We start from the raw sequence: 15,920 nt of genomic DNA on the forward strand, positions 1-15,920 counted from the left end.
AACACATCCTTATATCTGAAGAAGGGAGCTTGACTCTCAAAAGCTTATGCTCTGAAAATCTTGTTGGACTTTCAGCAGCTACTGGACTCCTATCCTGAGATTCAACACTTTTGGGTTATGTCAAACAGAAGCGTTCAGGACGGAATTTGTATAAAGGAATACGGCTGTGTGAAAACAATTTAGGAACATATTTTAATAGAGGTAATGACTGTGAGCTATAGTACTCGTATGTATTACCTTGTGCAATATGTTTTTATCTTGCTCTCACTGCATTATATCTACTTACGTAATACTATTTCTTTTATTGTGCAATACATCATGTGGAATATGTATGCCTTGCTTCAGATTTCTGCTCTCCTAGTCCTATTGCAGTGTTTGCTAGATGTTTCCTCATCCTGTTTATATCGATTTACATTATGTAATTTGTCTTGAGTCACAATGATAATGCAGACTAAAAATAACAAATAAACAAACTGAGTTGACTCAATCTATTTTGGCAGCAGAATTCTCATCCATTATTCCCATTCTTACAAAAAGAGGTTTGTAGTAGAACTCAAAAGCTTGCATACTATTTTCCATTATCTGAAGAAGGGAGCTTTGACTCTCAGAAGCTTATACTCTGGAAAATCTTGTTGGTCTCTAAGGTGCCACTGGACTCAAATGCTAAGATTCAACTGTAGATCGACACAGCTCCCTATCTGAAACTATGTTATTTCATTTATTCTATTTATACTCTGTCTTTCTCACTAATGAGACCCAAGGTGGATGACACGATGTAAGTCAATATGACCCAGAGCTGGGACATTAATAAACATTCAATAAACAATACAATAGGGTGTGGATTGCAGAAATTTGGAAAGCAAGCGGAAATCTGAAGTGGAACTGAAAACAATGTTGAAAACAAAACACAAGCAAGTTGATATGGTACATTATACAGCCCAGAAACTATACGGTAGGGGCATACAGTAACAGACAGTATGCAGCAGCACAGTCTATAGTCCCTATCCCAATTTGGTGTAGTGGTCAAGAGCATCAAGACTCTAATCTGGAGAGCCAGGTTTGATTCCCCACGCCTCCATTTGAAGCCAGCTGGGTAGCCCTTGTGTCAGCCACTGCTCTCTCAGAGCTCTCTCAGCCCCACCCACCTCACAGGGTGATTGTTGTGAGGATAATAATAACACACTTTGTAAACCACTCTGTTGTTGTTTTTCCAGTGTATCTCTTTGAATTATTTCTTTACAACACAATCTGAAGGTTGCAAGTTCCAGGTTGGGGCATTCTTGGAGATTTAGGGGTGGATCCTAGGGATGGTTCACCTCTGGGACGGGAAGGTCCTCAGCCGGGTATAATACCATAGAGTCCGCCCTCTGAAGCAGCTATCTTCTCCAGGGGGAACTGATCTCTGGAGATCAGCTGGAATTCCAGGAGATCTTCCGGCCTCCCCTGGAGGTTACTATCCAAAACAATAGTGTTGTGAAAACTTACTAAGCAAAATATTTAAGCCCACAATAAAGGTTATATCAAAATTATTGTTATATAAATTGTGTGAATTTTTTAAAGTGATATATATCAAGTCAGTATCACAAAAAACTATACTCCCTTGTATAGAATTTTTACCTTCAAATGATTTTAAAACACACAACCAACCTTGAGAACCATACAGAAAGTGCTAGAGCTTAACTATATTCCATTAAAGTGCCGGTATTCAAAAGGTACAATATATGTTTACACAAAAACAATATACCAAAATCTACCAAAGGCACAATCTTGGATATGCTATGTGAAAGACCAGACACATTTTACTCCAATGTCATTAAGACAAGTCCCTTTAATCACGTACAGTTCTTCAAGGGATAATATTGGGAGCAACTATTTCTTAACAAAAAGCCCAATAGGTGGTGAGCATCTGACGGGTCGACCGGTTCTCCTTTGGTCCCGTTTCTGTTCTTTTTCAAAGATGTCACACTGGTACCGACGTCTATAGTTCTCTTATATTTTCATAATAGGTAAAGGTAGTCCCCCTGTGCAAGCACCAAGTCATTATCGACCCATGGGAGGACGTCGCATCACGTTTTCTTGGCAGACTTTTTGTTACGGGGTGGTTTGTCATTGCCTTCCCCAGTCATCTACACTTTACCCCCAGGAAACGGGGTACTCATTTTACTGACCTCGGAAGGATGGATGGCTGAGACAACTTTGAGCCGGCTTCCGCCAGGATCGAACTCAGGTCATGAGCATACAATCACAAAAAAATTGATATTTCGCACCTTCAGAAGGCTGAGTTTCCCCAGGAGGTTGGCAACCCCATATATTACCTGTAGAAAAAGAAAGAAAGAGAAAAAGAAACTCTCCTGGATAATTCTGGAATGCTGGAAATGGCCATCTGTGGCTTCACACAAAATTATCAAAAGGAGATCTCAGCCGCTTTATTTTTATTTTCTTTGTTGCTAGCACTTTTAGCCAAAGACTGAGGGCCAAGCTACACATGACGAATGACACTTGAACAGCAAGTGTATTTCTCCCTGTTCACTTGCCCTCCACTCAATCCACTTTCCGTTCAAGTGTCATTCGTCACTTGTAGCTTGGCCCTGAGCTGCTGCCCCGCTCCCGACACCCAGTGCCAGGTTTTAGAGGCACTCCAACATAGAGACGAGATGCCCGGGGCCTAGAGCGGCCCCACTCGCCTCTCCTTGCAAATCCTGGCCCGTGGTCGCTTGCGAGGCTTGCAAGCAGTTGAGGGCTGGCATGCGCGGTGTTTGCCTCCAGGCTCTATGAGAGCGACTCCCTGGTGCCCGTTTCGGCCTCTACGGTCTCTCCCCTCCCTTGCATAGAAGGGGATCCGGAGGATCTCGAAGCACCCGTGCAGTCCGCAGCCATGAGGGTGCTAATAGGTGGGTGAGTCGAGGCAGGAGGATGCAAAGAGGCAAATTCAAGCCATTGGAAAAAGGTTTAGTTTGCAAGCCTGATTTTGCTTGCGTTTAGCTTTGCTTGCATCGCCGCTTGGGTTGACCTTGGATTGGCTGCGAGGAAAGGGGGCGTTTTGAGTGTATTGACTTATGTGGTTAGGGCAACAGCTCGGGGTGTTGCGCATCTTTTGCACTGTGATATATTTTTTTGATTCTGTTCCAGATGTTAATTTATTTCATCTTAATTATATTTATATCCCGCCCTCCCCGCGAACGGGCTCAGGGCGGCTAACAACAATAAAATACAAGTTTAAAAAACATCATAAAGTTGCATAATCATCATAGTAAAAATCATAATCATATTTAAAAGACTTCCATAAAACATGTCCATTAATTTCATTTCGTTTATTGGACATTTAGCTTGCCCTCACCACAAGCAGGCTTTAAAATGATAAAAGGAGTCCAGTAGCACCTATAAGACTAACAAAATTTGTGGTAGAGTATTAACAGGTCAGTTAATGAATCAGTGAAAGTTTGGATAGCTGATCAGGTAAAAAATCTTGGCAATTGACAACAGCCCTATAAAACTAGCAATATAGCAAAGGCTATGGATTGGTATTTTAGTTGCAATGGAGAGAAGAATGGGCGGTTACTCGGCATCCTTCTGCCTCCACTGCTACTTGCATATTCTTCTGTTTAAGTTTCTTCTTTATCCTGCCTTCCCATCAGCTCAGGACAGGACACAGTATGGATTTCAGGGGATAATACGAAGGATGACTGCAGAACTAGTTTAGAGTCCATTTTTGCATCCTTGGATTGGAGAGACCTCGATTCATATCCCTGCCACTTGCTGAAGAGCTTTGGGGGAGTTGCTGCCTCTTCGCCCAATCCTCCTTGTGGGGATTTATAAAACAGAGAGGGGAACTGAACTCCTTCAAGAAAAAGCAGAAAATGTCAGACGTAAAGAAGGAATCAAGATGGGTAGCCGTGTTGGTCAGTCTGTAGCAGTAGAAAAGAGCAAGAGTCCCGTAGCTTCTATTAGACTAACAAAATTTGGGCGGAGTATGAGCTTTTGTGAGTCACAGCTCACTTCTTCAGAAGAAATGAGCTGTGACTCACGAAAGCTCATACCCTACCACAATTTTTGTGAAGAATGAATGATAGCATTGTCGAAGGCTTTCACGGCCGGAGAACGATGGTTGTTGGGGGTTTTCCGGGCTGTATTGCCGTGGTCTTGGCATTGTAGTTCCTGACGTTTCGCCAGCAGCTGTGGCTGGCATCTTCAGAGGTGTAGCACCAAAAGACAGAGATCTCTCAGTGTGAGATCTCTCACTGAGAGATCTCTGTCTTTTGGTGCTACACCTCTGAAGATGCCAGCCACAGCTGCTGGCGAAACGTCAGGAACTACAATGCCAAGACCACGGCAATACAGCCCGGAAAACCCCCAACAACCATCAATGAATGATAGCATTTTATTGAACAGTCTATGCTGTTTCAAGCACTTCTTTTTCATAATTCTTACAACAGCCCTGCCAGGTATAAAGCGGTATTATCTTTCTATTGCAGATAATGGGCTGAGGTGAAGAAAGATCAGCTTGTCTAAAGCCCCAAGGGAGTTTGTGACAAGGGCGAGATTCTCATTCTCTTTGTCAATGTGCCTCACCAGCTCTTGTCATGAGTGTGTGGGGAGAGGCCGGGATAACCACCGGGATTGCGGTGCCTTTAGCATGTAAAACACATGAATAGAGTTAGGTTGCGTTAACAACATCAGGTCATGGTCATAACATAAAATGTAAGTTAACGTGGATATCTTGTATGTTTCAATTAGGGGGTGGAACTGGATTTGTGGGCCGAGCCCTAACGCAGCTGCTGAGGAGCCGTGGGCACGAGGTGACCGCTGTTTCCCGCCATCCAGGGAAGGACCGGATCACCTGGGTATGTGATGATTTTTATTTTATTTTACTTCATTTATAACTTGCCTTAGTGGGTTGTGAAGACAAAATGGACAAAATTTTCATTGCCTCCCTCTGCATAGCGACGCTGCTGTAGCGTAGTAGTGAAGTGGTTGGGTTGCAAATCAGCACTCTGCTGGTTCGAATCCCACTACTGCTGTGAGCTCAGCAGGTGGCCTTGGGGAAGCCACTCCTCTCCACCCCAGCTCCCCACCTGTATCGGGATAATAACAATACTGAATTTGTTCACTGCTCCGAGTGGGAAGCTAATCTGTCTAGAAGAGCAGCATATAAGAACACGTGAGAGCCAGTTAAGAGTGGTTAAGAGCAGCAGGACTCTAATCTGGAGAACCGGGTTTGATTCCCCACTCCTCCGCTTGCAGCCAGCTGGGTGACCTCAGTCACAGCTTCTCAGAGCTCTCTCAGCCCCACCCACCTCAGAGGGTGATTGTTGTGGGGATAATAATAACACACTTCGTAAACTGCTCTGAGTGGGGGTTAAGTCATCCTGAAAGGCAATATATAAATCGAATGTTATTATTCTATTATTATTATAGCGCCTGGACAGGAAGATGCATGTTTCTGAATCTCATGCCATTTTCCTTGCATCAGCTCTTCGCAGCTCACATTTTCCCTGCCGTGCCTCTGGAGGGCTTTTTGAGGCCCTTTCCCTGCAAATTAATAATTGCTATAGAACTGTAACAGTATTGCACGTTGCGAGGTGGGAGAGGCAGGGAAAATGACAGCTGATGGGGGAACGTATATGGAAAGCTCTTGTATGAATGCTTCATTGAAGAAGGGGGGCCTCACCAAGGCAAAACGAAGATGAAGAGACAAATGGTGCAGAAGAAGAGGAATCTTTAATAAGTGTACACCCCCTACGCATTTCACGTACATCTTCGTCAGGGGGAATCCACCCAATAATACAAAATGTAAAGATATATTTAATTCATCGTTTTGAAAACGAATGAAACATTTAAATAAAACACAGGGCAGTTTCACAGAGCATGTACAGAGTGCATTTCACAAAGAGTTACAATTATTTAAACAAATAAATCAGCATTAACATTCACTACATATTTCTTAATCACAAGGAATTCTTCATTTAAATTGTTTGTAAATGAGCATAAAGAAAACCATACTAACCTTCAAAAAGAGTCCAGTAGCACCTTTAAGACTAACCAATTTTATTGTAGCATAAGCTTTCGAGAATCAAGTTCTCTTCGTCAGATGAAAGGTACAGAGACTGGTATGGTACTAACCTTCCTGATTCTTCATAGTTCCGTTTCTGTATATGCAGCTTAGCAGACTGAACTGTCTGGGCTTGCCCTGGTTCTAATCTACACGTGTCTGCCAAGAAATACTCTGATTTAACTAATGAGGGTGCAGCATTTTCAGTTTCAAAATCCATTCGGCTTCTTTCCTTAACACAGTTCTATCATCCCATCTGTCACATTTAAATATAACCCAAAACAAAAAGTCTGTGGGTTTGGATTATGCTCTAAGAAATGTTCTACCATAGGAGCATCAGTTCTTTTATATAATGTGTTGCTTTTGTGTTCCGAGAGTCTTCATTTTTTTATTAGAGCCTGATTGTCTTGCCTATATAATTTTTTCCACATCCACATAATATTGCATAGCCCGCATGATCCCTATTGCGAGTTTTGCATCCTTTAAGATAATATTGTTTGTTCTCTGTAGGATTTAGAAAATATTTTATAGATTTTGTATTTTTGCAAAAGCTGCAATGACCACAGGGGAAATGACCCAGGGTTGGATCCAGGTAAAACTGATGGTAGATTCTTTTTCTGAGGAGTGTTACTAAGAGATCTTTCAAGCTAGCTGTTTTTTTGTAAGCAACAATAGATTGTTTAATACACATAGAAATACCTTCCAATATGTTCCAATTCTCATAAATGCTCTTTTTTAAAGGTGTACTTATAGAGTTATAAGTTAAACTCCATACAAGCTTTCCAAGGTCACTTTTTTGCCTTCCCCCTTAAAAGCTCACTTCTATCTTTAGCAGTGGCCTTGGTGAGAGATGTTTGTAGAACTGGCTGTGGGTATCCTTTGTCCACCAATTTTTTTTTGTTGTAATATTGAAGCCTCACTCTGAAAATCCTGTAATCTAGTACAATTTCTTCTCATTCTGAGAAACTGACCTTAAGATAAATTATTTTTCATGTGTGGTGGGCGGAGGCTGTCATATCTCAGGAGGGCATTTTTATCCGTTGGTTTTCTATACAAATTTGTGACTATTTGGTTGTTATCCTTTAAATGAAGAATTCCTTATGATTAAGTCATATGTAGTGTATGTTAATGCTGGTTTCTTTGTTTAAATATTTATAACACTCTAGGAATAGCACTTTGTACATGCTCTCTGAAATTGTCCTGTGTTTTATTAATGTTTTATTAGTTTTCAAAATGATTTTTTAACATTTTGTATTATTTGATAGATGCCCTGACGAAGCTGCATGCCAAACGCGTAGGGGTTGTACAGTTACGAAAGATTCCTCTTCTTCTGTACCACCGCGGATGCTTCGTTGCCAGTGCATTTTCAGCCAAAGTGAATGCAAAGTAGAGAATCTTTGCTGTGCAAATGCAACCTGTGAAAAGTCTTTTTGATTCAACCTGAGTCTCCCTAAGCCTAGTTATCTGCGGTCTCTTGTAGCTACACCACTTCAGCTCTTGCTGGACTAAGGAGCTGATCTGGACCATGTGGGAGAATTTCAAGGTGTACATGGTTTGAATGACAAATCCCGCCTCTCCTCTTCCTTCTGCCACCAGGATGAACTTTCCCGTTCGGGGCTCCCCCCCTGTGAAGGTGCAGTCAACCTCGCTGGGGAAAACGTCCTGAATCCCTTTCGAACGTAAGTCTGCCCCCACCCCAAGGTGTAGTTTCCAGAGAAGCTTCCACGGGGACGGAATTGAATGTCACTTTCCAGCCACCCTGCTTGTTGCATTCATAGTTGTAGCAGTACAACATAGTTGTACCAGGTCTGGCGGGACCAGGGGACTCCAACCTTGTTGAACAAATGGCATTTTTTGGAATTCTGAGAGCAAGCAGCGGGCACCAAAGTAAGTGGAATCAACCAGAAAATGTCAGGATCTTTTGCAAACTGTTAGGAGGTTCTTAGCCTTCGGTGGTGGATGTAGTTGTTGCCAAATGGATGTTCTCTGTGGTCCTTCGGAGTCTCTTCCAGTGAAGAGGAGGAAAGCCAGGATTGGCTCTTTGTTCTGAGTAAGAAGGAAGCGGGTACCAGGAAACACATCCGTGGATGCTGTGGAGCCAACAAGCACCATGTTGGGGTGGGTCACTGCCCTACATTCTTGATAGATAATTTGCTTACCTGTGGGTCACACCCAAAAGAGAGAGAATAGAATCACTCGGGGAAGGGCCTGTCAGGAAGGAACATGCAGGAGAAGGTGGTTCTTGAAACCTCCCAGATCATTTAAAGGCGCTGGCTCTGAATTGGACCTGAAATGGTTTTGGGATTCGCCTAATGGGTCTTTTGTAACCAAGCTGGGATGGTGATCTGGTGGCGGCATTTTTTTGCCACCATTCTCTAGAACAATATCAACTAAGCTTACCTCACGGGACTGTGATGAAGGCAAAGTGGGGGAAGAGAGACAATCTCATCTAAACTGAGTTGTGGTAATCCACTCCAGATTGTGCAAGGCTGGGCCTTTGAAGAGTCAACCCACATATTTTCTAATAAATAAGATGGGACTTTCCACGTGCAACGCAAGGGCTTTCCTACTGCGTTTCAGGCCCTCGGCCAAAGGAGCCTGCACAACTCCTGTGCCGCCAAGATAAATGTGGCCTATCCCTTGGGCTGCCAGGTGCTTCTTGGCACACCCAGGAGGCTACCGCTGTGGGCATTCCACTTGGTGGGCCTTAATCTGCGCTGGCCAGTTCAGGGGAACACACTGAAAAAGGAAATAAAATATTCCATGTTGTCCTCATTCCTGGATCCTGTGTCATTCTGCAGCAGTGTCCACCAGTTCCTCTTTGCTGCAAAAAACAAACCATTCCCAGGAACCTTTCTCCTCTGTGTCTGTTACTTTGGGAGGGAAACCCAGCAGGCTGCTCTTGGGCAGGCGTACGTAGCTGACGGGCACATTGGGACGAGAATGGTTGTGACATCCTGGCGGTTTCTCTTGCTGCTGCAGGTGGAACGAATCCTTCCGCCAAGATGTGATTGACAGTCGAGTCGAGACTACAGAGGCTTTGGCAAAAGCCATCACAGAGTCCGAGCGCCCACCTCGCTCCTGGGTCCTGATCACCGGCGTAGGTATTTCACCCGGGGCTGAAGTGTAGCTTTGCCCCCCACTGGCTGTCGTTGGCAGGGAAGTCGTTCCTACAGTAGAATGCAGCTTCGCAGCCTCGGGGAAAGCTGCTGTGATTTATCATAAGAACACCTTCACTCAGTGAGTAATTAACTCTTGGGAGTTCACTGCCACAGGCTCTAGTGTTGGTTTGAAAAGAGAATTAGGCAGATTCATGGAGGATAGGTTCATTAGTGATGAAAAAATGGAACCTGTATGGTTATGTGAGAATATCAGTTAATATTTGGATGCTGGCACCTTCACCCTGTACGTGTGGAATGTTTGTTAGCATCCCATAGTGTCACAGTTTACCTGTGAATACCAGTTGCTGGAGTACAGTGACAGGGGGAGACTTTGGCATCAGTGCCCTATTTGAAAGCCTTTTAGGACATCTGGTTGGCTGCTGTGTGAAACAGGATACTGGGCTGGATGGACCAATGGTCATACTATAGTGGATGAAAGTTTAGTGTCTTCTATTCACTGAGAATAACCAATTTTGAGCATGTACTGTTCCGGGGGGAAGAAAACCTTGATGCCAAGAATGTACTGGGCAGAACGCTGGCTGCCGCCTGTCCGAGAGCCACCCCGGTCATTGCAGAGCCACTGTGATGCCATGGAATGCTAACAAACATTCCACTTGTATAGGGTGAAGGTGTCAGCATCAAAATATTAACCGATATTCTCGTATAACCATAAAGGGGATGTAAAGGACTCAGTTTGGACAAGAGAACCTCACACAAGACCTTGGGCAGAAAGGAATGGCTTGCTGGTAGCAGAGGTAGGGTAACTAGGTGGGAAGAGGGTCTGTCAAACTGGGGGCACCAAGAGACGGAAAGCCCCAAATCAAAGTAGCTGAAGGCAAAAGAGTGCAGTGGACTTAAGAAGGATTTAAAGGAAGAACAAAAGGTCCAAAAGAAAGACCTGGAGTTTAGGTTAAACCTCATGAAGGGCCAGATAACACAAGGAGTTGTGTGTGGTTGGGAAGGAGAGAAGAGGTGGAAAACTGGACTCTGGAGGCGGCAGAGATTTTGATCCTTGAGGCCCTAAAAGCAGATAGGAGGCAATACTGAGCTCAAATGAACGGGCAGTCTTTAGGCTTCTGGTGTGCAGCCTTCTGCTGAGAGAAGTAAGTTCTTAAAAGGCCAGGCAGGCCTTCCAGGCATTTCTGCCCCCCCACTCCCACTCCCTGAGGAAAAATGGGAAGTCCTGCTCTACTACAGTAAAACACTGACTGTCTTCCTGTGTCCGTTATCCCACCAAGGCTATTACCGGCCCAGCCACACCACCCAGTACACTGAAGAGAGTCCCGGTGGGGACTTCGATTTCTTCTCTCGTCTGGTGACCCGTTGGGAGGCTGCGGCTCGAGTCCCCGGCAAGGCCACGCGCCAGGTGGTGGTGAGATCCGGTGAGGTGGGAATCTGGGGGATGGGGCATCTCCCTTGGGATTAATTTAGGCTATTGACTGAGGAGGCCCACACTAGCATGGAGGGATTTGACGTTGTGTGGAATATCTCACAGCGCTTGAACCCTTGGTGTGTTTAGAACAAGCCTGGAACTGAAGTTCAGTTGAAGCTGTATTTTCCATATTGGGAAGTATGCAGGAGGTGTCCAGAAGCCCACGCTTCTACTAGCATAAGGCAGTGGTCATCTGTGGCCTCTACTCACATGCAGTTCCCAGAGTTACCACCTCCTTGGTTCCCTTTGTTTCTGAGTGACTGTGGAAGAATAGCAACACTGGACTTAACTTTGTGCTTCAGTGATACTACAGGATGGGTTTCCTGGCCCCAAGCAGAGCCTAGCATGCTCCAATCCCTCAACCCTACAAACCGTACTCAAAATAGTCTGTCTGGTACTCTCTGAGTGAAACATTCTTTCTGAAATTCCATAAATATGCCATATCCTATAATGGGTCTGCAGATGAAATTGAGCTTCCGTGGGCTTTACAGGCCTTGGTGAAGTTTACCCATTTTCCTCCCTATGCCCGTGCCCTGCCTGTTCTTCATACTAGTGTAGGATAGTGGTTCAGAAAGTGAGCCGGGAGCCAGGAGTCTCCAACTTCAGATCTCAGCCCTGTGATAGACTCTTGGGAGGGGGAGGCTGGCTTGCCTTGTAAAGCTTATTCTTCAGCTTCTGTTTAAAATGTAGGTGTAATAATACCGACCTTAAAGGATTGTTGTACTGAGGAAATAAGTGTGAAGTTTTGAACACTTTAATTTGTTGTATAAATGTTTGCCATTGCTAGAGATAGCTGCAAAATCCCTGCTTGGTGGATGATAAAAGCTACACACTGAAAACACGAAAAGAGCCCAGTAGCACCTTTAAGACTAACCAACTTTACTGTAGCATAAGCTTTCGAGAATCACAGTTCTCTTCATCAGATGCGGGACGCATCTGACGAAGAGAACTGTGATTCTCGAAAGCTTATGCTACAGTAAAGTTAGTCTTAAAGGTGCTACTGGACTCTTTTCGATTTTGCTACTACAGACTAACATGGCTAACTCCTCTGGACACTGAAAACAGGTACAAAAGATTTTGCTTACCGGGGCAGGGTGAGAAATGCCCGTATATGCAGAAAAATAATATAAATTCCAATTTGTATGCACCCCCCAAAAAATTTTGCTGTTGCTAAGGCAGCCTTAGTGACATCTGACCATCTCATGAGTTTGGTCGCCCTCTCTGATTGCCAAGGAAATCACTCAGAAGGCTGACATGTCCACCTTCATTGTAGTATAGGACGCTGACTTTCACTTTAATGCCTTTTTTCAAGTTTTCCTTCATCAAGACAGTGTTTGTAGTTAAGGGTGTCTGATGAGCTCAGCAACCGCACTACCACTCCTCACCGGGAGACTTGGACACGTCACACTCTCTCAGCCAAACTATCATGGAATATGGTTGCTGTGAATAATAATAATGATAATAATAATAACCAGGGCTCATTTCGAGGGGGAACGCACAGGAATGCAGTTCCGGCAGTTCCCCAAAGAGGTCCCATGTCAGGTGGCCCTGCCCACCTGACTCTCGGCCATTTTGGGCCCGTTTCAGCCTGGATTTGGGCTGAAATGGCCCGGATCGGGCCTCTGACGGGTGGTGGATCACTCTTCCACTCAGCAGCGGCCTGATCCTGACCATTTTGGGCCTCTTTTCAGCCCCTTTTTGCCATTTTTGGCCTAATTTTGGCCCTGAATGGCCAAGATTGGGTCCAAAACAGCCAGGATAGGTGATATCAGGGGGTGTAGCATATGCAAATCAGTTATGCTAATGACACACTTCCAGTGATGGCAAGGGGCGTGGCATATGCAAATGAGTTATGCTAATGAGTCATGCTAATGAGTTCCTCCAGCTCTTTTTCTATGAAATGAACCCTGATAATAACATTTGATTTATATACTGCCCTTCAGGACAACTTAACGCCCGCTCAGAGCAGTTTACAAAGTGTGTTGTTATTATCCTCACGACAATCATCCTGTGAGGTGGGTGGGACTGAGAGAGCTCTGAGAGAGCTGTGACTGACCCAAGGTCACCCAGCTGGTTTCAAGCAGAGGAGTAGGGAATCAAACCTGGCTCTCCAGATTAGAGTCCTGCCATTCTTAACCACTACACCAAACTGGATGAAGTGGGTAGGGAGAGAATTATGTTGTAAACTGCCTTGGATCCCTATTGAGGAGGAATGCAGGGAATAAATACACGAGATCAGAGTGGACAAAAGCTAGAGCTGATAGGAGGCAGGGGTTGCTGGAACCAACGAGGAGTGCGGGGAACAGCCGGTGATGGAGAGCGGGAAATGGAAACCGTATTTCTCATTCTCCGGGATTTCTCATTGGTCCTCTACTCACAATTTTTATTTTGGTTTTGCCTCCAGGTGTTGTATTAGGCAGAGATGGTGGAGCCATTGCCCAGATGTTATGGCCCTTTCGCCTCGGCCTGGGAGGCCCCATTGCGTCTGGCTGTCAGCCTTTCCCCTGGATCCATGTGGCGGATTTGGCAGGAATCATAGCGCACGCACTGGAGCATGAAGGCGTTACGGGGATCCTGAATGGTGTTGCACCATCAGCAGTTACCACCAGTAATGGTGACTTTGCCCATGCAATGGGATCGGCACTCCGACGTCCTGCCTTCCTGCCCTTGCCTGGCTTTGTGGTCTCTGCTGTCTTTGGTTCTGAGCGAAGCGTCATGCTGTTGGAAGGACAACGGGTGGTACCCAAACGGACCCTCGAGAGCAATTACCGTTTTGCATTCCCCGACTTGCCCTCTGCCCTCCAGGACATTCTGACCTGATGTAGGAGAAAGAGGGGATTCAATAGCACTTTCTCAGCAGGTTACAAAAGGAGGAAGAAGCAAAGTCTTTTTTTATTTCCTTCTTGGCTGTGAATTTTTCACTACACTTCCTACGTATAAACATACATTTTCATAAACTCTTCCAGAAGGTTTGTGCATCGTTTGTGAAAGAAAGGTTCTAGTTCTAGATCACCCGGCAGCTTCTCCTGTAGCAGTTTCGTTTGGAAGAATGAGTAGATGTTAAAAATGGTCTTGGGGGATGCATTATTTGTTTGTTTGTCACGTGAAGATACCAAGCTGCCAAATGCTGAATTAAAACATTGGTGCTTCTAGCTCAGCATTCTGACTCTCATTAGCTCTCTCTAGGGTCTTGGTTAGAGAAAATTCCTTATCGACTCCTAAAGGCTTTTAACTAGAGATGGTGGGGACTGAACTTTGAAACGTTCTGCATGCTCCACATGGACTCTGCCATTGAGTCTACAGACCTGCCCCAAGTGGTAGTCCTACTGTCTTCCTACCGTGTAGCCAACATTCTTCTGCACTTGCACAAAGTAGTGGAAGACCAGAAATGGTGGTCTAGTGGTCCTTCAGGGAAGCTTATCTGCCCTTGCAAATGTTCTTACTAAGGAGTAAGATTCTCTAATCTGGTTTGGCACGTTTAGAGAATCGCAGATTTATCCCTCCATTGTTCTTTATGGGGAAAACTGTCTGGGAAGCTGGGAGGGGGGAATTTTTCAAGCAAACTCCACCAAATTTGCAGAGAACTTACTCCTGACTGTCCACTAAAGACCACCCAAGTTTCAGGAAGATTGGACCCCGGGGTCCAATTTTATGGGCCTCTGACTAAGGTAACCCCAGCCACTCTCCATTGTTTCCTATGGCTCCCAGGCAGAAACACAGAGGAGCGAAGCTCCTGCTGGCCAGAGGCACATTCCCAAATGCAAGCTCAATCGAGAGCCCAACAGAATCAAACAGAAGTCTCTCCAAACTCAAGTGCACCCTGAACAAGGTGCCCAGTTGCTCTCCCCTGTGCTCTGGATCACATCTGGCATTCTCTAATTTGCTCCAAGAAACCTGGATTTAGCCAATCTGGCAACAATCTGGCTTTTTTGCCAACCCCCAGATCCAAATCGCACAACCCTGTTAAAGAGCCCCTGCTATGCATTGGAGGAACTACATTTGAAAAGCTTATTAACGAGCACTATCCAAGTGGGAGTTCTAAACAGGTCATTCTTAAAAAGAAAAAATGCTTATCAGTGCAGTGAAGGATTTGAACGTAACTGCTTACAAATCTGTGGTCGATCAACAATCTACCCTTTTAAGTTACTGCCAAAATCCCAACTGTTTTGCCTCCTTGAAGGGCTAAAGATGCCTTACATCCTTTTTGCACCCTTGCTATCTAGATCTGTCATTAGGGCCAGTCGGAAAGCTGGGCTGAGGATATGTGATTGAATCTTCTGCTGGGTAATTTAATCTTTAAAAACACGGTCGGTGTGTGCGTGTGCACGTTGGATTTGGATAGCGGTTGCAGGATAGGAGGAGGGTTTTAAAACCATTTCAAAGTGCTGTTTCCCCAATGTAGAGTCACACATCCTATTCAATTGCTATAAGTGCAGTTGTAAAAAAAAACAACCCACCAATCGGGCACAATGTTGGGGCCTTTCATTAATAGCAGCTGATTTAACGGCAAGATCGAGATGGGTAGCCATGTTAGTCTGTTTGTAGCAGTAGAAAACAGCAAGAGTCCAGTAGCACCTATAAGACTTAACAAAATCTGTGGCAGGGTATGAGCTTTCATGAGTCACTGCTCACTTCTTCAGATATATCTAGAATGTGAGTCCATCTGTCCTTATATCTTGGAGAGAGGAGTGATTTCAGATGCTGAATGACAATAGAGGTGTAGTAGATGTGGAGAAATCAGCATTGGTAATGAGACATGAAGCCTAGGTCTCCATTCAATCCAGGTGGATGCAGTGTCTTGAGCTTTGTTGTCAACTATGATGCAGCAGTCTCTCTAATCTTCCCTTTGAAATTCCTCTGCAGGATAACTGCTACTTTTAGGTCAGCAACTGAATGTCCTGGAAGGTTAAAATGTTCCCCCATGGTACGAGGGAGAAAGATAAGTAGCCTTGACCAAATCCTGCACACGGTATGGTTAAATTGAAACTACATGACAGGATAGCCAATCAGGGATCCTCATTGTAACGTGTTATTTGACCCTCATTCTCTCCTCTGTTCTCACTTCTTTCTACCATTGCACCTCCAGTCGAAATTATGACTATAGCTTAGCTAGTGCAAGCCTGTTGAATCTCGCCATGACCCACAGCCTAACCCTTTTCCCATTAGAGAGCCCTTTCTGTGCCAATGAAATAAATGACGCAATAAATGGAGAAAACACACATTGCACATAGTTGGAAGAGAAGACCACTTTTACTTTTTAAATCTTTTCATTTTTTAA

At 44.7% G+C, this 15,920-nt stretch overlaps 1 protein-coding gene across 1 annotated transcript; it reads left to right on the forward strand.

Annotated features, from left to right (window-relative positions):
- The first annotated feature begins 2,677 nt into the window (after positions 1-2,677).
- On the forward strand, positions 2,678-13,713 carry SDR39U1 (short chain dehydrogenase/reductase family 39U member 1). Its single transcript, XM_054993544.1, has 6 exons — positions 2,678-2,891; positions 4,735-4,841; positions 7,646-7,728; positions 9,032-9,153; positions 10,449-10,592; positions 13,047-13,713. Exons 1-6 carry the CDS (start codon positions 2,876-2,878, stop codon positions 13,460-13,462), a joined length of 888 nt encoding a protein of 295 aa, XP_054849519.1. The 5' UTR covers positions 2,678-2,875; the 3' UTR covers positions 13,463-13,713.
- The last annotated feature ends 2,207 nt before the right edge of the window (positions 13,714-15,920 follow it).

This window comes from Eublepharis macularius, chromosome 12 (assembly GCF_028583425.1).
Source record: "Eublepharis macularius isolate TG4126 chromosome 12, MPM_Emac_v1.0, whole genome shotgun sequence".
NCBI lineage: Eukaryota > Metazoa > Chordata > Lepidosauria > Squamata > Eublepharidae > Eublepharis > Eublepharis macularius.

Excerpts from the sequence above, each read along its gene's own strand:
- SDR39U1 (XM_054993544.1), top strand. Across the intron at positions 4,842-7,645 it reads GGAAGGACCGGATCACCTGG|GATGAACTTTCCCGTTCGGG; the intron begins GTATGTGATGAT and ends TTCTGCCACCAG. Across the intron at positions 7,729-9,031 it reads GTCCTGAATCCCTTTCGAAC|GTGGAACGAATCCTTCCGCC; the intron begins GTAAGTCTGCCC and ends TTGCTGCTGCAG.